At 38.1% G+C, this 26,145-nt stretch overlaps 1 protein-coding gene across 2 annotated transcripts in view; it reads left to right on the top strand.

Moving 5' to 3' along the window:
• Positions 1 to 25,518, top strand: part of AGPAT5 (1-acylglycerol-3-phosphate O-acyltransferase 5) — a 56,381-nt gene extending 30,863 nt beyond the window's left edge. Inside the window, exons 6-8 of one of the 2 annotated variants that reach the window (XM_065681515.1) lie at positions 6,124 to 6,285; positions 20,804 to 20,927; positions 22,965 to 25,518. In XM_065681515.1, the coding sequence (XP_065537587.1) occupies positions 6,124 to 6,285; positions 20,804 to 20,927; positions 22,965 to 23,190 (512 nt within the window). In that variant the 3' untranslated portion in view covers positions 23,191 to 25,518. The remainder of the gene's footprint in view (positions 1 to 6,123; positions 6,286 to 20,803; positions 20,928 to 22,964) is intronic. The other variant, XM_065681516.1, reaches the window with a different exon arrangement.
• Positions 25,519 to 26,145: the final 627 nt, after the last annotated feature.

Genomic DNA, 26,145 nt, shown 5'->3' with positions numbered 1-26,145 from the left:
GCATTTCAACTATTTTTAGAAAGAAATAAATGGTATATAATACAGTAAAAAAATAAATCCATGGACTGGTCTTTCAAATTTGTCATTAACTACCTTGCCAATTTCAAGTTGAATGTACTGCCAGATTGACTGTTGAAACCACAGAATGCCAAAACCATCTACAAGTAAAAAGTGATAAAATTAGGGCATTAATAGTCATAGCTTTCCTGTTGGATACTGACACATGTATCAGTCCTCAGCACCAATACATTTGACACATTAAAACTCTAATTAATTTAAACTCCAGTGTAAGTTCTGGCCGCAGTTGTATTCAGTGAGATACAGAAAGTTGCTTCCTTCCAGTGTTACTTCCAGGAATACTAATTTTTGTGGAGATGAACTGAGAATGTTGTCATCTAAGGGTAATGCTAGTACCCTCAGAAACTGAAGATTACTCATTCTACATATTTTACAAGTGGCAGAAAACTCCAGTCAGATCAGATTCTAACCCAGGACAGAACATTTTAGCGCAGAATACATTTGTTAAGTTGCACTGGGGAAGGAAAAATGCACTTCCTGAAGTTCAAAAGCAAAAGCAAAAGTTACGTGTCTAAAAGTAAATTCTTTGGTTATTTGTGAAAGGATTAATGCAGGGTTTATTCATAGTACAAGGTAAATTCTGTGGAGTTGAGAAAATTAATCTGTTATTTGTCTTTGTTGTCCAAAATAGCAATATTTGCTGGGTTTTCGCAGCCACAGAAAAAAACAAAAGCAGTGTGTGCAAAGAATATGAGATGAAGACATGTCAGGTTTTCTTATTTCTCTTGGAGGCAAATGAAACCCCCACTTCCAAACCAATGGGAAAATGTGCTATGTAGCTGGATTTGAACCTGATACACCTAGTTGTCCTCTCCTGGTGAAAACTAAGTGTTTGTTTGAGATATTTCAACAATTGCTACCAGCACAGGTGCTCTCTTTTTGTGTTTTAGTATGGTTGATGACTCATTTCCAGTGGGATATCTTGTAAGAGTCTCATAATGAAATTAAATATCTCATGCTCTACTGTTTCAGAGATCTAACAGTACGACAGAATGTGTTTTTCCCCTTCTGAGCCTTTGCCTTCTAATTACAAATCTTTAAGTATAGAGTCAGTAATCTTAGCTTAGAATTCATTGTAGTTTTCCATTATATGGGACTGTTCAGCTAACGTGACTACCGATATGGATGACTCCTTTTAGGCTCCAGTTATTAGTTGAGGCATTTAGAAGTACAGCGATTTTTCCACACTAGTCAGTGGGCTTTAGTTGCTGAGTCCAGAGAATTATCATTTGTAGATGGCACTGATATTTTCATAGGGATTTAACTCTAATCTTGTCATAATGTTAGAAGTGGAAATTATTTTATGTATTTATTTCAAACTTTAATTCTTTTAAGGTTGGTTCTTTTTGATGGTAATGGACTCTAGAACAAAATTTCTATAAGACCCACAAAATACATCATTTTAACTTTTTCTACCAGTTTCTGTTATAAAATTTGTTCCATTTTATATGTTCCCAAAATATGTATGTGTAGGTTTCTGATCATTTCCTAGTAGTTAGACCTCTATAATGTTTCAAGCAACCACAAATTTCGTAGGTTTAGTAGAATATTAATTTTATCCAAACATTAGTAAATGGCATTTTAAGAATATGAAGATAAATAGGACTAATCCAAAGCCCTCCTACTCCTGATGTTACTAACTCTGAAAAGTCAACGAGAACCGGGTAGGAAGCTGGTTAGATTTAACTTGGCTTGCTTTTGCTGAATGAAGACAAAACAATCTTCCCTGATGAAAGGCATTCATGGAATTTTGTATTAATGTTTGATTTCTAAAAAAGGTCATTTAGGCAAGCAAACATTTCAGGTATTCATGTATTACCTTCCTTGTTTTTATGCAGAAAAGTTGCAAATGTCAATGTTTTTTAATGCTAAGTTTATCTTGACTAGTATTGTGCTTTCTGCTAAGATGTTTGTATGTGCAGGATACGCTTATCTCAAAATTGCTTTTACAGGTCATGTTAAAAAAGAGGTACTTCAACTAAGCTAATCGAAAATACTTCCCTTCTAGATCTTGGCATTGGTTTTAGATTTTATTTTAAAGCAAGCTGATGTATTTAAGATCCATAAATGTTATTTGGAACTGTCTCTACAGAAAGTAGGTTTTTGGAATATTTTTTTCACATACTTTCATATAAGCAGGCTTTATGTAAAAGTGCACAGTGAGATGTGGAAAGGAGAATACAATTTTAGAAAAGAGTGGGGTAGAGACACTGAATAGCATTTGAGAGAAGTACCAATAGGCTAAAGAAGGGATTTCTGTTATTAAAAGTCATCCTTAGGAAATCAAGTTTGTGAAAACCTTGTATTTATGTAGATATCCATCACAGAAGAAAGGATACTCATGTGTGGTGTCTCCCATGTTTTGCTGTGGGATGGTCATAGTCTTCTTGAGGGGGTTACTTGCATTTCTTGTACTTCAGTTCATGGTAACAGAAAACACTTTATGAGAGCATGCTATTTTTTAATACTGTCATCAGCTGAATCCTATTAATGTAAATCGATGGAATAATGGCATACAAATGGATTAGCTCTCCCACCATATGTCATTTTATAAGTCTGACTCTGGTTTCAATAAGTAAGGCTTCAATCACTGGAGACATTCCAGAAGGCTGGTGGGAACTCAGTGCTGGATGAGTACTTGGGATACCCCATGTAACTGCAAAGTTTTCAGGCTAATATCGTTAATACACACACACATACCAAAAAAAAACCCTCTTGAAATTCATTGGGTTTTACCCTGCTTTCAGGTTTTTTATTACTGTCAAGTAACACGGTTGTATGTATAGTGGGGAAAAAGTCTCAAACTAATTCTGGCATCCACTTTCAGTGAGGACATAATTTCTGTTGATGAAATGTGGTGATGCTAATACAATATGCGTAGGATATTCTTCATTTAGAGATGCTTTTTTGGTTTTTATTGTTTTCATTTTAAAATGTGGTGTGTGCACATCTGGGGTACAAATATGACCAGTGGAGTCCAAGTCTGAAAATGTAGGTGGCGTGCCTACACTGAACAGTTCTTTGAGTTTTTGGCCTGCTTGAAGGAAAGAGAAATCTTCTCCGTCGAGTTGTACTCAGCTATTATATATGTAACTTCACCCAGAGAGGTTAGATTAATAAAGTTTTGTTTGGTGATTTTTGTTCTTTTGTGTTTAGATAAAAAAAATCAGTATAGATGATAATAATTTGGGCCTTTGTACATCGCAAACGAAAACCTTACTTTATTTTGTTCAGCTTTCTTGCAGACTTTCTGAAGTAATACAACATCTTACTGTAGTCTAGTAAGCAGATAATATTTGAAGTACCATTGCTCATAGTATTTCTTCAGATTTTCACATTATTATTTTTTAAATGTGTTTATAATTTGAAAGTTAGCTAACAAGAGCAAAGCTATAGCATTTTAAGGTAAGAGTATTGCATTATTAGACATCTAGTTCATTTTCTTTGGCGTTTAAAATAAAATCTCATGACCTCAAATACTTTGACAAAGATTCCTAATTTAGTATTGCACAACATTAAAAACAGTTTAAGCACAGTGTGTTTTGTGAATTGGATGCGGGCAGCTTGCCAAGGTAACCATACTATAACTACTTGGGTTTAAATTCTGTTATGTTGATTTTAGCAACGATCATCAAGTAATTGCAAGAATGTGTGGTTAATATTTTTATAAAGCAGATTATTTAAAAGGATGTGCTAAACTCCTGGTGTGCTGCATGTTTGTCATGCACCGGAGTGTTTCTGAATAGTGGATTATGGAATTTATTGATTTTAATGAGATGCATATTCATTTTGAACCTTCAAGAGTTCACTGGTAGCACATGGAGTAAGTGGGGCTTATTCCACAGTTGAGCTTCACAGATTGTCACTGACCATCTTAATCACCAAAATTGCCCATGGATTCAAAAAACTCAAGACAGAATAGTCTTAAATACCTAAATGAATTAATCTAGAGGATTCAGTTCTCACTGAAGCCTGTTTTCCCTTTTTCTTCCCCACAATAACAGTTTGGTTAAGGTGAAGATGAGTTGGGCAGGAAAGGAATGACAGTGTTTTTAGAATATGTTTGGGAATTTGGCTCAACTAGAGTTGTCTTGAGTGTAATGTCTACACTAACATCATCGTTGACACCACACTAGAATATTCAGTGCTTCATTTACAGAGTAAACATTCGGAAACATAACATAATTAGCTGTTTGATGCAACAGTTCACAAGCTAAGAAAACACTCCCACCATGTTATGCTTCAAAATATTTATATACGCCATATAACATTTTACATAGTTATCGCTGTTGCTGGTGAAGCTTAGAACAATGACTTCAGAAGGACTGCTAATAAATAACTTTTTATCTCTGTGTTTAAACAAGGTGACTCTTAGCAAATGTTAAATCAGGATAATCATTTATACTGAAATTTTCAGCTCTAAAAATGTTAGAGTGGCTTAGAGACTAGCGTTATCTTACAGTGTTCAGTAGACATTTTCATGACTTTAGATCAAAGTATGCTTTGCCAAACAAGGGAGAGATGTTCAGTATAAAATCAGGACATAACGCAGTATCTTTTGAATGTATTTTGCAGGCAGATACAAAAGCAATGCCACACTGCTTTGTTTTGGAAAAATTTCTGTTTCATTTAACAGGAATCAGTAGCACCAATGGATGGTTCTTTAAAAATGGCCTGAAGAGTAAAGTAATGAAAATAAGGCTAGAAAGGAATAATTGGCTTTTTATTCTGATACTTCTCTTTGAGAAAGATACTCATCTTATGCAAAATAGTGAAAATTTTTGCATAATATGCTTTTATTTCCCAGAAGCACTTTCAAGAAAGTGTGGAAGAACTATGTTCAGGTCATGAAAAGGTTTGGGGTTTTTTGTTTGTTTTCATTTTGAAAATCATTGTATATTAAAATTCTGGAAATAGAATGAAGTTTGTACTTTTGAGCCCAGTTTATTTGAATGTTTTAAAGTATGCTCTAAGTGGAAGTGGTCAGCTGAAGCAAACATGGGTATGAAATACTGTTGTTAAGACTTGCGGAGTGCTGTTAGACCTAACATTCTTGTGTCCTTGATGTACCAATCTCTGTGTCTTGGCCTGGATGGTTAAAGACAACAGTTGATTTCTGTGACTATGGATTTGTTAGTAGCCAAGTCAGTTGCCACAGGGTGTTCACGGAGAAAAAGAGGATTTCTTCCTTGCTGTTGGTTCTCAGTGCTATATTTTCCCCTCCCTCCTTAGTTTTCCACTGGGATGGTGAGTTCAGTCAGCTGGTGGGAGGGAGGTGCCAGAGCAATACGAGGTCAGCAGCAGAAACAAGCAGGCAGAATAGGAAAGCAACTGCAAGGATAAAATGGAATGTCTTGTTTCTGTAGGAACAAGTCATTGCAAGCTAGAATCTGTAGTAGAAAATAACAAATCACATTGAAATTTCTGATAGCATGGTAGCTTTGGAGAAATGTAGCATGCTGTTTAAGCACATAGTTCAAGACAACTGCTTCTTTGTTACCATAGGGAGTATTAGGATTCAGTATGTTGACAAAATTGGTTTGTGCTTTGCAAGTAAATGCTGGATGCATTAGGTGTGCTTGAAATTATCTGTGCTTACTCCTCACTTATCGAATCTGTTTCTGATAGAGAATTTCAGGAGGTGATGTCCTGGGCATTTAGTATTTCTGGGTTAATTTTCTCTTTTTTTTTTTACCTCAGATGGACAAACATAAACAGGAAAGAGAAGTGCTCTTGTGAGCACTTACGCTTATGAGCCACATTAAAACCATCACTGCTTCTAGAGCAGGAGCTGTAAAAAGGACTTCTCTGTTGAGCAGCCTTTTTGTCATTAATATTCTTTAGGATTTCTGTTTCATCTTGTACATGTGCTCAGTAGAGCATATGCAGTGTCCACACATGCATGCTCTCTCAACAGAGAATTGAGATTAAAAATAAACACCCTGTGATTCTGAGTTGGGTGCTGAAGTTCCTTTTCATGATGTTCCTTTTGTGAATGTAGTCCAATTTACTTTCACTATAATTGATTTTTTCCCCCCCCTCTAGGACTTGCTATACTAAAGCATGTGCTAACACCACGCGTGAAAGCAACTCATGTAGCTATTGACACGATGAAAGACTATCTGGATGCAGTGTATGATGTGACTGTAGCTTATGAAGGTACTGTGGACCACAAAGGGCAAAGAAAACTGGCACCATCTATGACAGGTGAGTGCTGCAGCCATGTGTTTATTAATACACAGAACCAACTTCAGGTACTTTATAATGCTGTGAAGATAATCTCCACAGCGCTTCAGCCATCTTACCATACCTTGGTAGGGCAGTGTTCATTAGTGACTAAGCTTTACAATAGTTACCTGTGACATTCCTGCCCTCTCCTTCCCTTCCCTCTTCCATGCAGAGAATATTTCCATAGTCAAATTCTGCATACAAGTGTTCTTTGGTGTTAAAATGAACTTGAGACCATAGGCAGTAGGTGCCATTTACCTTCATATTTCTTCTAGCACTAGGATTTGGCATCATCATAAATTCTTTCTCTTTGCCTCTGCTGTGCTACATATGTGTACATGTGATCCAGTTGCTGAAATACATGTATTTTTAAGGGAAAATGTGTAGTAACAATACACATACCTAGTAATATTACACATACCTACTAACTTCACAAACACCTGACAGCATTTTGTGCAAGTTAGCTTCACTTCATTTTAAACCACATAAAAACCCTTAAGAGAATGAGGGAAATTAGTGTATGTTTCTTGAGTAATCGAGTAACCAGAAAATAAGTTCTGGGGTTTCTGTTGTGGGGAACTCTAGGGCAGAGAGCTTCAAGGTTTGCTGGTTTTTAATTATGCTTGGTGGTGGATTGATTTTTGTTCTTTTCTGTTCTTATTATTTTAAATAATTAATTTACCTGGACTACACTGGAGGGCTAGATGTCATCTTTCTTTCCATTTGTAGCTGATGTGTTATTCAGCCATGACTGTTACTTGTTATCTCAAAGTGGTACTCCTGAGTCTCTTGCATTACTGATAGCAAGTAGGGGAAAAAAGCCACAGTAGTTCCACAGAGCTGTTCAGGTACTTTGGGGCAAGGGATTGGTGTTGGCTGAGGGACCTGCAGGGAACTTCTTAACTAACTCCCCACTTCTTGGCTGGCCCAATATCCTGGGACTTGTTCCTACTGCTGCTAAGAGTAGTTCACAGTGCGGGTGTTTCAATGTCACTTCATTAGCACATGTAACTCCTTCAAGTGTTGTAGGGTCCACATGAACTCTTTCAGGTCCTAGTTGCTTAGAAGTTCTGTAACTGTGTATTTTTACATTTTCACCTTATTTAAAATTCTTCTGGATAGGTGAGCAGCAAAACTGTTAACACTCTGTGTTAACTCACCACTTGTGTTGTACTGTAAGGTCTTAGGATGGTTTTAAGTCCCTTTTGTTCTCAACAGGCATTTTTTATTGTTAAATATCACAAGCGCCTTTTATGATTTCACATTTTTTATTTATAATTTTCTATTGAGCTTGATTTTGCAGATTTTATTAAAGTCTTAAATGTTAGGAGTTTTTAAATACCTTATGACCTTCTTAAAGACTCCTTTGAAGACGAGGCAACCTCGCTCTTGTCCTGTCACCCAACCCTTTTCAAGACCCCCATCAAAACAAATAGGATTGTTTCTCCCTCCCTGCAGCATATCTTGTTTCATGACTTAACTATTAGGCAGTTTCAACCACTCTCATGCTGGATTTCTCACTGCCTGATGGTTAATTAAACTATTAAAATGTCATTAATGATAAGATGGCAAATGTTCGAATTCCTGGTAAGACCTTTTCACCTATTGAACCCTCCAGTTTGCATGAAGCATGATATAATTATGGAAAGGGAACTAACAAACTGAATTTCCCTGTTGGCTGTTTCTTGTTTCTGGTGTCAAGTGGTAATCAGATGGTTTGGGGTGGCTACTTCACAACCAGCCTTTTGGAGACTCCACAGCAGGCAGTCCAGGCATCTCTTTCAGACACCCTTATCGTTAGGGCTGGGGTAATTACTATCTCAACCTTGGGTAAAAATAAAGGCAGTAACACAGAATGAAGTGTAGCCAACCAGTTGTTACCCATTACCAAGTAGGTAAATTAAATATCCATTCAGTGTATTCCATGCTATTGTGGCAGTCACATGTATTCCTTATAATATAAATTATATAGATTAGGGACCCTTTAAAAATTAACATGTGGGATGTAATTGTCATTCTTTTAGGCCCTCCAGACACAGTGGAAGAAAAACAATTTCTGTACTAAGAGATGAACATCATTTCACCATTTGTTATGCAGAAATCCAACAATTGGTCTGTTTGGGAATATAATACAACAAGAATTAAATTACACATTGTTATGTGTTTGACATTTTTTAGTATTATTGCTCTTTTACAGTACCAAAATGAGTTATAAAATGTCATTTTCATGTGTGCATTTCAGATGAATATTTTATATTCGTGTCTGTGCTGAATGAGAATTTTGTTTTTCATTCTCATCGGAATAAAATGGCAATGCAATCCTGGTAATTTTTAAAAGATAAGGTTGACATGTCTTTTTCAATCTTGCAACTGTGATTGAAATTTATTGCATGGAAAACAAACTTGTGATAAACACAACTTTACTTGAGGACTGTATTTCCCATAGTATGACATTTCCCATGTGAATGAAATCTGAATTCCACACAGATATAATGTGTTTCTTGAAATGCATTTTACTTTCAGTTCCATAAATCTCAGTTCCTCAGAAGAGTCCATGCCACTTCTGGAGAAACCCATACTTACCAAGGATATGGTTAGTTCTTGGCTGCTGTCTCCAGTAGTAAACAGAGCAGGTTAAGAGGAGCATTTTAGTAACTGTGAGTAGTACTGCCATGCTTTATCTGAGAAATTGTCTCAGTAAACTGTAAACGGAAAAAAATCTTGAAGAAAAAATGGACTGCATTTTAAATTTAGGTTTATGGAACTCCTAGTGTAAATTGCTTTTCTTAGCAAAATTGGATTTTGTTTTTTTTTCAGTCCTGTGAGCTTAAATATCATAATGTTGACATGCTCAACAAGATTAAATCAAAACATAGTATACTAGTAGCTGGCATATAGACACTCACATCCTTTCTGCTTCAGTGCTTTGCAAGGAATGCCAGGCACATCTGATAATGGGGTACCTTTTTAGAACAGGCAAATTATTATAGTATATCCTTTCAAATGTGTTGAAGTTTTTGTCACTATTAATGCATTTTAATGTTTTGTTGGCACTTTCACAGAATCACAGAATCCCAAGGGTTGGAAGGGACCTCAAAAGATCATCTAGTCCAACCCCCCTGCAAGAGCAGGGTAACCTACAGTACATCACACAGGAACTTGTCCAGGCGGGCCTTGAATATCTCCAGTGTAGGAGACTCCACAACCCCCCTGGGCAACCTGTTCCAGTGCTCTGTCACTCTTACAGTAAAGAAGTTCTTCCTGATGTTAACGTGGAACTTCCTATGTTCCAGTTTACACCCATTGCCCCTTGTCCTATCACTGGATATCACTGAAAAAAGCCTAGCTCCATCATCCTGACACCTACCCTTCACATATTTGTAAACATTGATGAGGTCACCCCTCAGTCTCCTCTTCCCAGCTGCAAGTTGTTTGTTTTAGAAGAAATCAAATTTGATTAGTCTTAGACAGGGACTAAGATTAGATTAGCTTTAGACAGGGATGCTGCTTTCTGCTATTGCTTCACATCCAGTTGTGACCCATGGATGCAGTCTTTTTTCTACCATTTATTCATCCATTCCTTTTCATTCCAACAAGCTTGGATCTTGGTATGTTTCCAGTGAAAGCTTGACCTGCACATGACAGCCTTTCCAAAGAATAGCAATTTCCCACAGATTTCTCCCCTGTCACTACTGAAAGTGGCTTGTCCAAACCCTTGATAGCACAACATGATGGTCCTGCTTAGGGAAGACAATGCTGCTAGTCAGTATTTATTTGTGGCCATTAGAATAAAATTAAAATCATGTGGGTGCTGTGGGGTACAACTGAAATGCCTCTCAGGTTCTGAATTCTGTAAGAACTATTTAGAACGGAAAAGGAGGGGAAGAAACTTGTGCTGGATTTGTTGATACTGTTTTACTACATTGTCATTAAGTAAAAAGTAGAAATAAGCTTGGGAACAAAGAAGGAGAACCTAGTTTTCTCCCTTCTGAAAGAATGTCCCAAGCATTCACATCCAGCTTTGCCTGATGTTAAGGAGCAGGTCTTGTGGGACGTGGGAACTGTTGTCATTCTTGCACCTGAAAGAGCATTATGTGCACATCTACATCTTTATTATTCTGCCTGAAGGCTTTAGCATAACCAGATGGTATTTATCTGGCCATTGTAGATGAAAGAGTGTGTGAAATAGCAGCATGTGACAATGATAAACACTGAATAAAAATAGCAAGTACATGTAGACTCTGTCTTACAGAACTCAGAGGAATTCCTGAGAATTATTGACTCTGCTGTATATCAATTCCAGAACAAACACTTTGAAAGCATGTGTATGTGTGCATTTATGAAAATTCGTACATCACTTTGATCGGTACAATTTGAGGAGGTCAGACTGGCCTAACTTCCCTAGGGGAAATTACACTTTTCCAAAAGTTTGCACTTTTGTTGGGACCCAGTTAGACAGTGAAGTGTAGGACAATAGAAAAGAAACTAGAGCAACAGAGACCAGACTTTGCCTGGACTGTGGCCTAAATTTGATCACATCTATTATCTTTCAAGGTCCAAAGAATAACAAGCACATAGCTATAGATACGTTGAAAGAATTAAAGAACTAAATTAATAAACTGATAGTAACAGAAACATAAAACATTCCAAAGTGAGATGTATGGTGATGAAATGACTAATAGACAGATTAGATGTTCAGATGTCAGATGTTCAGATCTGTCATGTTCTTGTTTTATGAAAGAATATTGGAAATTAAATGGCAGTTACTTTAGAGCAAACAACAGGTATAGATTAAAGCTGAGCTGGACATCAGCATTGGTGATATTTGCATCAAATGTGGGATGGCATTTTAATATGTATAGTAAATCTTGCATCAAGAGCTTGTCATTCTGTATCTGTTCAAGCAAAATTTAAGTAACTGCCTTTCATATTTCAAAATGTAAATTTTCCACTGGACTATTTGGAGGAATTTTGGTAACGCTAGTTGGCTATATAGTTCTGTGGTATTCTCTCACACATTTTTCCTTTAAAGAAAAACCGTGATTTTATTTTGTTTAAAATATTAAAATACTACTTTTTAAATAACATGATTTCATCAGGTACCACAGAGTGATGACAGTAAACTGTCATTACATTTTAAACTGAACGCATTTTCACCTGTCTTCCGTAGGACTAGATCTGTCATTTTAGAACCCCTGTAATTTCCTATTGAAATCAGTTCAAATAACATGAAAGCCTGTCGGTTAGTTTGAAATGGCACTTTGAACACAGATATGGACATATGCATCAATATTCTGCAGATAAGGATGGCCTGGGTAAAAGCAAAATATTTTAATACCATGACAATTAAACATTTCTGCTTGAAAATAATGTTTCACTGATGAATAGCATCATTTTATGGGAATGTGTGCAGACCTTGCTGTAGTTTCTCATAGGATTCCAAAAAATCAGATAAAATGAAGGTCAGTCTGAGCATGAGTAGCACCTCTGTTTCTTTGCTTATCTCAAAACAAAGACATAAAGATGACTATACGTGGACTCCCTGTAGCCCACTTTCTTGTCTCTGCCAACAACCGAATTCGGATGTCTAAGGAGGAATGTAAAAATAAGGCAAGTATAAATAATACTCCCTTTTCCCAAGTCACTGACACACATAGAATCATAGAATAGTTAGGGTTGGAAAGGACCTTAAGATCATCAAGTTCCAACCCCCTGCCATGGGCAGGGACACCTCCCACTAAACCATGTCACCCAAGGCTCTGTCCAACCTGCCTTGAACACCTGCACCTGTGTGTTTGTAACATCCCTCAATGGAGATAAAAACCACCTTCAGCATCCCCTCAAGCCCAGAATGTTTGTTCCTCTGATTATAAACTAGGAGCTTTTGTGTCTCAGTTACTCTCAAGTAGCTCTTACTGAATTTAGGTATCTTCGCTTCCCTTTGGGAGTTTGTGATCAGAACATACACAGTCATCAGAAAACCTCTGTTACACAAAGAGGCTTTTGAAAGTATTTACACTGGAGATTTATAAAATTACCCTGCACGCTGGGCCTCGTGCGCACATGAGAGTAAGCATTCCACTTGCCAGGCAGCATTTATGTTACAACAGCCTGGGGAACTCCTGATCTTTATGCAAAAGCGTATCTAGACCCTGAGGATAACAAAAACAACGTTAGTTTCTTCATGCTGTCAGATTTGGCCGCAAATATGTTGCTGCTTTGAGAGCCTGTGTTTATTTTTGCTTTTTTTGTGCATCATAGTCCTTTTACTCTGTTTGTGGTACTGTTCTGTGTTTATCAAAATGCATTGGCTGAAGAAACGGCAAAAGCATCAATACTAGCAGTACTGGCATAGTTCCTAACAGATCCTGTTTATTTGCTAAGAGCATTGTTTTGAACTGGTCCAATCCTTGTATCTTTTTTTGCCTTTTTATTAATTGCATATTTCAACTTTTTTTTTTTTTTTTTCACTTCTGAAACTAAAAATGGTTCAAGGAAGACACAGATATCTCCTAAATTTAATCCTTTTCAGTTACCAGTGTGGGGATGCTTTTTAGATGCAATCCACAGACCTAACCTGATCCAAGTTCTGTTGCTGGCAGTCTGTTGAACAAAACTGTTATGCTTTTACAGGAAACCTCCTGCTAACTTGGCCAACATACAGTATTCACAGACTGTTATAGAGAAGTACAAAGGCCAGAATGCATCTGTTAGAATAACAAATTAAAGCCACTTGAAGGATGTTTCAGTGAACTATAATGTGCAAGTACTGTGGGTCTTGTTTCAGCAAGACAGCTCACAATGACACCCTGCTGCTCTCCAGTGCTAATACCAGTATAGAAAACCTCTGTGCCATTTTCTAATAATGATTTTAAAAGATTCTTATATCTGGGAATCTTCAGGAAGGTACAGAAATGTGATTATATACCCTTGAATTTGCAGGATTTGTTGAGCTGTAGTTCCTGCCTGCTGTCTTCAGGATTTTTTTATATATATATATATATATATATATTTTTTTTTTTTTTTAAGCTGTCATAGCCTTCCCTCTGTTTCCCTTCTCCAAACTGAAAATTCACCCTTTTTAATCTCTCCTTCTTTGTAATGCAGCTGCTTTTTCCCCTTAAATGTTTTAGTTGGCCTTCTCTGTGACCTTCTCTGAGCCTACTGCATACTCCTTCAGATACGGAGACCAGAACTGCACACAGTATTTAAAATATGGATTCACAGTCTTTTTATATATCTGCAAAATGACTCACTTTGCCCTGTTCTCAGTGTCCTTTCTGGTGCTTCCTGATGCTGATTTGGGGGGGTCTGCACAGTTGAGAAGATGGTTTCAAAGAAGCGTCAGCAACTCCCAAATTGTAACCACCAACTGCAAGTTGAGCATCATGTAGTCAGGGTTTCAGGGTTTTTTTCTCCATGTTTGTTTATGCTGAAGCTCAGCTGCCACATTTTCACCCTGTTTGCTCAGCTTTGAGGTCCTTTTGGAGTTTAGCTAGCATCTGACTACCAAAAAAAGCTTAGGATCTTCTGAAAAAGATGTGAAAAACTGGCAGATTCACTGTTTGCTCCCTTCTTCAGCTCATCAGTCATAACACAAGAGTAAAACCTAGCATCGATCTCTGGAGGACCCCAGTTCCTGGGTCTTTTCCATCCTGAAAAGCAACCATTAAGTCCTTCCATTTGCTGCTTCTCCTTTAAGCAGCTTTTGGTCTATAAAACATTTCCTCTAATCCCATGGCAGCTTAATTTCTTTAATAGCCTTCAGTATGGAACCCTGTCACAGGCTTTATGAAAATTCAAATATATCATGTCCAGTGAATCCCCTTTATCCGCCTTGCATCTTGACACTGATGTAGAAATCCAGCGAATTGGTGAGACAGGATTTCCCTTTACAGAATCCATGCCAACTCTTTTCCAACAGACTGTGATTATCTCTGTGCTTAGCGATCTTATTATAAACCCTGCTATCTTACCCAGGGATGTAAGACTCTTTGGTTTCTATTTCCCAGCATCATCTCTAAAACCCTTGTTTGTAGAAGGGAAACTCCCCATTTTCCTGGCACAATAGCTGTTTGTGATGATAGGTTATACATCTTTGTTTTTAAATTCCACATTTGAGAGCTTTTGGATGAATGCTCTCTGGTCTCGGTGGTGACTTCCTGACATCCAACTTGTTTATTTAGTCTAATACTTTCTGTCTGTTTACTTATTGATCTAGTTCCTTTGAGCGATCTGGTACAAAGAATGCAGTGGGTGTAGGAATCAAACATTTTCAGCAAGAAAGAATAATGCAAACAAATATTTGAGCTTCTTTTGCATGGAAGTGCTGCTCTTCACACCTTTGTCATCCAGCAGTCCCACCAGTGCCTTAGCTGCTTTACTGTTTTTAATATATTGAAGAAAAGGTAAAGTTGTTAAGAGCATCCTTTCCTTTTTTCAAGCTCCTTTGCATTCTTCTTAATTTTGTGTTTATATTTGGCATGGGTAGTTTTCTGGGTTTTCCTTATTTGCATAAGCTTGCCATTCCTCAGAGTAGACAAGGCAGGACCATAATAGTGGTAGCCTCCTTAATTTTCCCATTAAGCTGTACGTGTGGGTTTCAGACTCACTCAGACAACTTCTTTTGTAGTGTTATACATCTTTTACATAGGTTTCTAATACAAGCTTTTCTGGGGTTTGGTATTTAGGGTTTTTTTAAACAGCCTGTAGGCTGCTTCCTTTTGGACTGTTTCTTTTAGGGTGTTTGGACATTGCCTTCCTCACCACCCCCATCACATAGCTTCTTTAATTCTGTGTTTGTGTGCTGAATTCAGTAAGACTTTCTCTATGATGCTGAAATTAATTGCATTGTGATTTCAGAACACTTCTCACTAACATGGTGCACCACTCAAGACCACATCAGAATGGCATATTTTCTTGAGGGTTTTGCTAACAGTTGTTCCAGGAAGCAACTTTTTATCTTCAGTGTTTTTGGTTGACTGGCTTGGGTTAGTTTGGGGTTTTTTCCTCCCCTCTACACCTCATCCTGAGGAAGCATCGATGCAGTTTGATAGCAGAAGTATGAAATTCCAGCTACCTTTATCAGTCCTGAACTTGCAGCTTTCAGTCTGCTTTCACAGTTTCTGGCCACTATTACCAAACTTATCAGGGAGTCATTTAGTATCTCTTTATATATTTTAGTAGTCTGGATTTTCCACCCACAACAATTTTCTTGTGGTTCTCTGTCCTTATTATATAAAGCTATTACGTAAAGTTTCTTGCACACTACCATTCCCTCACCTGTAGATCCTATTCCGTCATTCCTGTAAGTCTGGTAACCTGGTAACGTTGCATGCTCCTTCAAGGCCACTGAGATACCTGCCTTACAGGGGTAATCTCTTAGTGCCAGTAATTCTTGTTCTCCTGTCTTCATGTTTAGTGTTCTCACATTGGTACAGATGCACTTCTGAGTTTTGCCCTCACACTGAATTTTATCCACATCCACCTCATATATTACCTTCATCTGAACAGGCTGCTTTTTCTGACCTTCAGCTTTCCCCAGCTGTGAGTTGAAATGCTCTCTTTTTCAGTTTCCGCTGCCAGCACCCTGGCTTAATGGTTCAGGTGCATCCCGTTTCTCCTCTCAAAACATCCCCCAGCTTCTAAGGCGCTTACTCCCTGTGCGGTGCCCCTCATGCATGCGTGAAGGCTCTGATCTATGTGTGTGCATCTCGGGCCTTGCACAGGGGATTGGCAGTATTTCTGTGAGTGCGATTCCTCGGGTCCCTGTTTTGTCTCCTGGCTGCAAGTTTCAATCTTGGCTGAACAATATCCCCTCCATGCTTCCCTACCAGCAGTACCAGCTGCTTGCTTCTCCACTGCTCCTCAGGTTAACCCATCTAAACAACCTTTGCTGTACCCTGGATGTTTGCTTTCCATCTAGTGCTGTTTTGCTGTACCACTGCTTTATTTTGTTAGAGCAAGCAGTGAAATAGTTCCCTGTCAGTTCAACTTGAGGTAATGGAAAGCATGAAGCTAAGAAGCAACTCAGCACTTGAATTTATGTTTGTTTTGCCTATTGATTGTTAATTTGGTGTAAGGAAGCGGTAACGGGAAGTTGAGAGATGGGATCTTTAAGAAGGAGATGGTTTACAAATTGCTTTGGTAGCTGAACACTTAAGTCCAGACTAATGAAAATTTAATTTTTCTGTAGTGCAGAAAGCATCTACAGTTCAGAGAGGAATGTCTTTGCTATCATGGTTTTGTCTGTAAAACTGCACAGCACAACAAGCAATTGTTCTGTTACATTTGAAATACTCGTTATTTAGAATAAATATGCATTATTCAGATCTCAGTTTCTTGTGATATTGCTTTCACTTTATCAGAAACATTACTGAAATCTGTTAAACCAGGAGAGAACAGGGGTGCTCTTTAAGTGGACATGACTATGTCAGTTTGTCCTTTCTTAATTTTGAAGGACTTTGGCAATAATTACATTGCAGTAAAAGAGCAAACGTAGGAGGTTGAAATCTGAGCTACTTTAATGCTGTCGTGTTTAAAGTGCATATAAAAATAGCCTTCATTAGTAATTGAAAACTGGAATATCGCTGAAGTGTAATGCCACTCTCACAACTTTCTTAAGGGGCAAGGCAGATAATTTGGAATGAACTTCTGTGGTAGCGTTAAGGGGTAAGATTGCCTGAGGCCATTTGTATGTCCCTTCTCAGTTACAGGTATGCCTATGCTTGGAGCGTCTCCCTTTCGCTTACTTTCCCTGGTAATGCTGATAATTTAAAAGAGAATTAATCAGCTTTGAAGTGGACAAGTTGAAAACTGGTAGAATTTTGTGGAAACCCCGGCAAGCAGAACGCCCTCCCAAATAGTAATTTGCAATTAAAAGCGCTGTGGATCCCATTCCTTTCTTGGAGGCTGTTCTTTAATCCCGATTCTGCACAGAGTCCTTCAGTCCTGTGTCAGTGTGAATCACTAGAAGCATTATACACATTCTATACTTGTATCTGGTTTTTAGCCAGATAGAAAGCTTTATTAGGAAATTATCTCCCACACAAAAGTCAGTCCTCTTGGCTCCCACACGAGTTTAGTGTTCATTTAACCCAAATCATACTCGGTTCTTGATAGACTAATATAGTATTTGATTATAATGTATGATTCGGACTTATGTTTGGTCTTCTGAAGGGAAGTTCAGGCTTGCTTGTTCCTGCTGTTAATTATAACAAATTCTGGCAAGTTTAGGGATCTGAAAAGCCTGTCAGATGCTTGCCTTAAGGCCTGAAGTTGGATGTAATTTGCACATAATAAATTGCTTCAATAAGATTTTGTTTCTTAGCTTAATTACATAAGTCTTTTGGGAGTTAAGCTAATGTGAAGTTAAGGGTCATGGGACCACCACAAACCTTTAGAGGTTGTGGTGATAAAATCCAGCTGTTTCTTCTCAAAAACCTCTCAATGTACTGTTCTTACCCACTGGTGTTCTTAATGTAATTGCAGTAACATTATGCATCTAAAACAAAAAAATAAATTTGATTAGTTAAATTAAACTCTGACATCAACTGGGTAATTAAAGACGAGTCAGATTCCCTGACTAGCTTGAGTGCATGCATTACAGTGTCATCTGCAGTTGTCCTGGATGCCCAGGCTTTGGAATGGCCTTGACTCAATGGGTGGGAATCCTGATCCTCCTTAGGGGAGCACCTGCAGTTGCAAATCACATAGCCTATGAGGAGGCTGTACTAAGTCTTAAACCACAACAGAGACTAAAGCTGTAGAGAAGAGCACTGGGATTTACAAAGGTAGGAAATGAAGACAAAGTTTCAGTATCTTCACACATGGTTTAGATTGATTGATTGGTTTAGACTTGTCAAATGATTGATTTAGACTGGTCAAAGATGACCAGTGCAGGAAGTAGTAAGAATCAACCACTGGAACTTTTTTCAGTGATATCCAGTGATAGGACAAGGGGCAATGGGTGTAAACTGGAGCATAGGAAGTTCCACGTTAACATCAGGAAGAACTTCTTTACTGTGAACTTGGGCATAAGGTAAAAGGCCAGCAGCAATGCTTGGCTATTTGTTCAGTGTTTTCCTTTCATAAGCAGATTTGTGAAGTTGCTACATTTCAGCTTTGCTGGGGAAAGGTGTTTCTTTTGAAATACTTCTGTCTTATTCCTGTTGTGTTAACTAGAGCTGGTTATTGACACAACGTTGATGTAGTGGTTGCCATCTTTAAATGACCAAATATCAGCATTTTTTTTAACCGGCATAACATTAATTTTAAAAATACCATATGGCTATTAATGCTGTCTCATCCAACTTAGAATTTGGCTTTGTTTATAGTTTTCCTTAATCAGTTACAACTGAGATGATGAATAATGTCAGGAAAGAGTTGTTTGTTCCTATACAGAACAACCTATGCCCTCTGAAGCAAAAGAAGCATACATTGTACATTGCAAATATTTTTTAAACCTAGATCTTCAGCTCTAGCTGAGTATGCATAGCATAGATGGTTTTTATAGAAGACTAGTGGAAAAAAGACTTATGGTTTCTGGGCTTTTGTTTCTTAGGTATAGTTTTGCATATCACAGAATCACAGAATCCCAAGGGTTGGAAGGGACCTCAAAAGATCATCTAGTCCAACCCCCCTGCAAGAGCAGGGTAACCTACAGTACATCACACAGGAACTTGTCCAGGCGGGCCTTGAATATCTCCAGTGTAGGAGACTCCACAACCCCCCTGGGCAACCTGTTCCAATGCTCTGTCACTCTTTCCACTTAATAGATAATGCCACTCGAAAAGAGGATTTGTACATCAGTGAACATTATAAGCATTTAAGACGTGGATAATACAGCTGTCATTTAAAAATAATAAAAGTATGCTTTTAGGTGCTCATACAGTGAATGACCTGCATATAGCGGCCTGGATAGTATCCTCAGAGAAACAGACCTGGAAAATCCTTTCTTCCCCTTAAAAGGAAGAGGAAAAACCTGCTTTCAGATACATAAATGCTGATTTCTTTGCAGTTAGTTAAAGCATTGCATGTAAACTAGTACTTGGAGTGCCTGCCATCTAATAGCTGTAGCTAGGAGACTGTTTAACCAGAACCTTTTTAGCAACAGTTGTGTTTGGTATTCCATGGCAAAGAGGTGAACTTGTTCCTGGTTAGAGCCCTCAGCCATTTCCTCATTTGGTGCCTGAGCCCTGTTGCTCCCTTCACACTGTGGTGTGGTTCAATAAAGGACTCTTTGCCTGAGGGCTAGACAAAATGCACACAGCACCTTACAGATTTCAGCATCAAAATGCTCTAAGACTTTACTAATTTCTTTTTTCCTTCCCTGCCCCTCTACAGCGCACAAATATATTTTCATGCTTTTAAAATTGTTTTAAGACGGTTTCTAGTATATGATAAGTATTGCTTTTTTAGCAAAGTCCATAAAGATCAAACTCCTCTAAAGAAGAAAAACAAATAGGGGGATATCTGCTTTGGTAGACAGGAATAAAGATGTACATGCAGTAACAGTTGTTTTGCATGGTCATTCTTCAAGTTACCCGTAACAGTTGTAGGCCTGTACATTTGTACAAAGCCGTACATCTGCACTGCTGTCCAAAAAACGTCAACAACCTAAAGGGACCACCCAATCTGTGTAACATTTGTTGCCTGTCTGTATTGTAGGAAGGCAGTTCTGGTCCCTTTTCAAAATACGAAGATTATACAAATTTCGGAGGCCTCCATCCTCACATCATGCATCTCTTTGTACAGGGATGCTATGGATACTGCAATAAATGCAAGTGATTACAAATACACAAATACTGGTAGGTTTTTCATTCCACGTGCAGTATTTTTACCACTTGTTAGTTGTAAGAAATCCCACAAGGCTATTTGATTAATGGAGTCTTGTTTGTAATTAACACTTGCTAAATTTGTGCAAATTTCCTCAAATTTGTGCAGAAGAGGTGCAAAATGGAAAGCAGAATTTTGTTCTGAGTCCTTTGCCCTATTATACTTTTTAATTAGAGGTTGTTACTTAAACTGAAGCCCGCTTCCTCCTGGCAGTACTTTGGGAACTCACTCTAATTCCAGTTTTGTCATCCAGGAGAAAGCAAAATTTAGATTTCAGGAAGGACAAGCAAAGAGGATTACTGGCTTTAATGAAAATGGCAGGCTGGATAACTTTACAACATCAAAGTTATTGCATCCCACATTACAGAATGAGTAAATGGCTGCTGAGGTAGAAGTGCAGCGTTTCCAAGCACAGGATTTTAGGACAATTTTTTCCATGCTGCACATGATAATGTGGCACCATTTCAAAAGTGTGTAGGCCAGATGGCTCCTAAGTTCAGTGAAGTGCTCAAGATCCACACATAAAGAGAAGAGGCTTTTGAGAACTGAAGTGAGGCTTCCAAGGGACTTGCAGCTACTATGTCAGATTTTCAGTGTATTTTAGACAAATAAATGGCATACAGTGTTTTTGTAACTAATTCCTGGTTTGCTCTCTTTTTAGAGTTTCTTTGCAAGGAGTGCCCAAGAGTTCATATTTTCATTGATCGAATTGAACTGAAGGACATTCCAGAAGAGCAGATGTATATGAGAAGGTGGCTTCATGAACGTTTTGAAATAAAAGATAAGTGAGTAGCAATATGCAGAATTTTCAAGAAGCTGTCTTAATTCTTTTATATTAACAGATAGACCCATGATTTCTGTGCTACCAGCAGTGCAAGCTGTAGGGCTCTCTGAAGAGGAGTGCTATTGGTATTCCTGGGTTTTAGGCCTTCCTTAGACTGAAGAGGCATGAATCCATGTTCCAGGTGCAACTCATTCCTCTGAATACTGTTTATTTGTCTTCTTGTCGTTGAGTCGTGCAGCCAGGAATGTAAGATGCTTGCAGTAAGCAAGCAAGAAAAAAAAACAGTTTGATTCTAACCTCACAGTCAGTGTCAGATTAGAGAGGGGAAGGTTTTGATCTAATCTCTTCTGACAGAATTGTTTATGCATATTCCATCGGACAGCGACTGGATAAAACCACAAGTAATGCTGAGCTCCCTGCCTTCACTGGGGAAATTAGGTGAAGTAGAAATTTTATCTGTCCATCTTTGAATCGTGGCAGATATAAAGTACCTGGACCCCTCTAGCATCCCCAGATAAGTCACTGGTGAGCATATGCAAAAGATCCCGGGGGACCTTGTGCTCCAGGAGGACTTTGTGCCTAAATGTGGGATTTCAAGTATTGTTTGAGAGACAATGGTTTAATTTACTATGTCTGAAGTCCAGCTTAAGGGAGCTGAATCTAAATATGTAAATACCTTGTGTAAGACAGAAATTTAAGATGGTCTCGAGCCAGATCCTCTCCTACAGTGGGCCCAAGGGCTCCATTCTCACAGTCCCTGTGTCTGCCTTCTGAGACTTGGGTGGTGCGGTCAGAGCCTTTGCCAGTGAAGACTGAGGCAAAGAAGTCATTCAGAACCTCAGCCTTCTCCAAATCCTGTGTAGCCACTTCTCCCTAGAGCTTTTGGAGGGGGCCTACGTTGTCTCTAGTGTGTTTTTTATTCACTGTGTACCTGTAGAATCCCTTCCTGTTATCTTTAACATCCCTAGCAAAGTTTAATTCTAACTGGGCCTTAGCTTTCCTAACCTGGTCCCTAGCTTCCCAGGCAGCATCCCTGTATTCTTCCCAGGCCGCCTGTCCTTGCTTCCACCTTTTATAAGCCTCTTTTTTCCTTTGAATTTTCCTCAGCAGCTCCTTATCCATCCAAGGAGGTCTCCTGGCCCTGTATCCATGTAAAACTTAACATGACTATCTGTAGACGTGACACTGTTACTAAGTGTCTTAGTAGTTTAAGATCACTAAGTAGTTTTTCTGTTCTTCACTTTTGAGAGGAAGAAAGTCTGAACTAAATTTTATAATATGATATACAAAGTGCATACAGGAATAAATAAATACTAAATAAAGGAACTGATACATAAAATAAAAGTCTGTCCAATGTCCCTTTAGTAGTCTTCCGATGAAGACCAGCAAAACTGAACTCTGCTCATCTGTGTCTCATTTGTAGACTCCTGTTGACTGTAACATCTTTTCTGGGACCAAAGTAGTCTGTCAGGTGAAATCAGAGATAGTCAAAACAAAACCCCAGGATTTTCAAATCCATATATTACTGGAAAAACAGGAGAAAAAAAGTTACTATTAAACTAGTGGAATCACATTTTACTTTTGCAGTTTTTGTTTCCAAAATATTTAGTGTCTTTGAACCCTTGTTATTTATTAGTTTATTTTATAAAGATACTTTTTCCCCCTCCTTTGGTGTTCAGTGGTTAAGTGTATGCTGTTTCGTCCTATGATACTGCCTAATACTCTGGGCTTATCTGCTAAATGTTGAATGAGAGGATTCTTTTCAACTTCTATAGTCAGGGTTTAAAATTAGTCCTCGAAGAAAATCTGCTTTTATTGCTTACAAGGGTTCAGGTTGAGTACTCTGACAAGCAACATTACTTTGAACGTATCATATTCTTATGCATACTGATTGCTTAAAGTTGTTACAGATGCTACTTACTGTGAAATCATTCATTACATAATGTGTGCTTAGAAGCAGTTACTGCATGAAAATAAGTTGTTTAAAACTTCTTACACTAATGTTTAACTTTGACCATCTCCTTTTGTCTGCTTGTAGGTTACTAATAGAGTTTTACGATGCAAAGGATTCTAAAAGAAGAAATAAGTTCCCTGGGAAAAGTGTTCATTCCAAACTAAGCCTCAAGAAAACTTTGCCATCTTTGCTGTTCTTAGGTGGCCTGACTGCTAGTATGCTTCTGACAGAATCTGGAAGGAAACTTTATGTAAAAACATGGATATATGGGACTTTAATTGGCTGCCTGTGGGTTAGCATTAAACCATAAGCAGATGTTAGTCTCCAGTGAAATGTGCAGTCTTTTCTTGCACATTGCACCAAACTTTTTCCTGACTTTATAGTAAAAAAGTGTAAATAAAGCCTTATTGACCGAACATTGGAGATAATAGAATTTGTGACTTAAGGCTCTGTGTGGTTGGTCTGGGGAAAATAAACGTAGATTTTCAAATCTGCTACTGATTTTTGCTGGAATAATGACAGATAAACCAAGTCGTGATAAATTGCTTTCCCCATGAACTAACATCCATCTCTATCTGCAGATTCAATGAAGTATGAGTGATGCATAAGGGTGTCTTAAGTTGGACCTATGAATGTATTTACAGAGATTAATTTAGGGTATATATTTATTCTTCTGATATTCATGTTGAATTTTCGTTACTCTTTGGTGCATTGCAGCAGCTCAGTTACATCTATCCCAGCTGTATCGCAACTAAAACTTTTCTTTTTTTTCTTTTTTTAAGTTTGCTTTTCAGTTTTAGCTAAATACTGTGTTCTTTAAAAGGGACTGTGTAAGCTGGCAAATCATGAGATGTTGTTACCTGAAGCAGAATAAAATGTTCCTGAGAACTACTGTTCGTGGGGAAGAAGCTCTGTTTATCTAGTGCATGATTTCTGATTCTATGGCAGTATTAGCAGGTATTTTACATAGGCAAAACATTAAATGTTACTGAGCAAATAGCTTACTTTGCATACCCCGTATTTGTGTGTAAAAGGAATTATGCAGTATAATGAAATGTTAAGTTTTTGTTTCTGGCCTAACCAGACTGTAGCCTACCGTGTGTCTGCGTTACCCCTAGCACCTCGAGAGTTTCAGCTCAGCTCACAGATCTTTCACGTGTACGTGCCATAAGCAGAAGTTTCCTGTTACCTCACAATTTTCAGTAAGCAAACTCTGTCATTTGGGTAATGCACAGAACTACTGTAACTTCAGGAGTGTAAGGGTATGGTAACGAGGAACCTTCAGGTATTCCTGCTAAATCCGAAGCATGTGCCTTCTCCTACTAATCTGATTTAACCTGATGTTTCGTAATCTGGCAGTCATCTCTATGCTGTAATATCGAACAAAATTCTCAAACCATTCTAGGCAGTGAGGACTGCAGCTGGATTGAAGTTACAGGGTTGATGTATATGATTTGCACAGTAGACTAAACCACAATGTAGTGAAGGAAATTCATACGCCATCAGTGTTTCACCTGCTTGAAAATGTACTTCAAAAAGCAAAATCAACAAACTCTTAACTACTAGAAAGTCTGCGATCCCCATGGCTGGTATTTTGTTGGGGAAATGCCATTTCCTGACATCAAGGGAATAATCTATACATACAGCGATGGGGTAGGAAAGAGGATGTATTTTATCTTCTTCCATTAGGGCAATGGTCTCCCTGCATCAAAATTAAAAAACTAGAGAATATTTTTATATTACACTTGCAAGCTTTAAATGTGCATCTCTCTCTAGCTGCGGTACGGTTTGTCTTGCATTAGAGTCCTTTGTGAGTTAATGTCTCATAAAATTATAGCTCAGTTTTTCAGGTTTCACCATTGCCAGTTAATCAAAGATACTGCTTTTACTATGTGGTGATTTTTTTACAGAATTTTATAGAGTAATTACAGGTCCACCTTAAAATCATTCGGTACAGCTTTCAGTTTGCAGTTCTGCGTCCTTCCATAATGGGTTTTGTCACTGGAGTTATTTATATCAGTGATTGATTCAGGATATGTTGATGAACCGTTTTAAAAACAATGACTGGGAACAATGTTGAAAAACAGTATTGTTATGAGGCTGTGAAACCAGGAAAAAAAAAAGCCATTTTATGTAACAGCCAGATAGGCTCACTCGTAGTTCTTCCTATTCTCAGCTGGCTGTTTCCAGTGGGTATAACCAGAAGGCAGTGTTCCTGTGTTAGTGTGATTTTTCAATCATGGAATGAAATTTTACTCTGACATAACTAAATTTCTTTGTAACGGCCAAGAATAACATTTAATTCTACATCAAAAATAAATGGAAAACGCTTAATTCATTTGTAGAAAAATAACTGCTGTTTTGGAGAGCCTAATTACCACAAAATACTGGATCTTTCTTGCTGTTTAAGTACCAGGAATATAATCGATGCAGTACAACAGACAAACAGGATGTTTATTTTGAATCTTATTCTCTCTGTTAATTTAATTATTTTTTCTTGCCATTAATTTATAAGTTTCTGGAACTGTAATTTGCTGGTGTATTTGGCATTGGGAGTATCACATGCTATTTCTAAATTGCACTGATAATAACTTGAAATATTTCTTCATTAAAATACGAAGAGCCAATGCTCATTCAACTTTTCTGTCCTGTCTACTTGTTCAGTACTTTTCTGTACCTTTTATCTTTGTAATCTGATTAACAGGAACTGCCTACAAAAAGGCTACGAGTGCAGTTTGAGTCCTTGGCAGAAGGATTTGTGTGAGAAGCAGTGAATGAGAGAAAACCAACTTTGTTGTCTTTTCCCATGCAGCTGAAAAATGCGTTAGAATCGATTTGTGCTTGTTCCAGTGCAACGCACGGCCAGGTCGGCTGCATTGCAATAGGTTTTCACCCATGAGCACCTGCACCACATGTTGCTTGTTAATAATGTTTATTCATGTGCAGTAGCAGAGTCCTGGCCAGGAATGGGGCTCTGCAGCCCTGCACAGACGGTGAGTTTGGACACAGCCAGGGAGTGGGAAGAGGTGTGGCAAACAAATACACAAAGCATGTCTCCACAGCAAATGCCACCTAAGTTTTAGTGATGTGTTGAATCCGAGAGGGACCTGTATGTTCAAAAACTTGTTTCTTCAGCTGCATAAGTGCATCTGATCATACGCAAGTACTGCTCTGTTGATTTGCATAAACTATATGTGAAACTGCCATGTGCAAGTTCCACAATGGTTTTGTGCTTACTTTTGTGGAAGGAATTGGGATAGTAAGG

This window comes from Lathamus discolor, chromosome 5 (assembly GCF_037157495.1).
Source record: "Lathamus discolor isolate bLatDis1 chromosome 5, bLatDis1.hap1, whole genome shotgun sequence".
Lineage (NCBI taxonomy): Eukaryota > Metazoa > Chordata > Aves > Psittaciformes > Psittacidae > Lathamus > Lathamus discolor.
The sequence above is the reverse complement of the archived record's forward strand: the minus strand, read 5'-3'. Positions and strand labels throughout refer to the sequence as shown.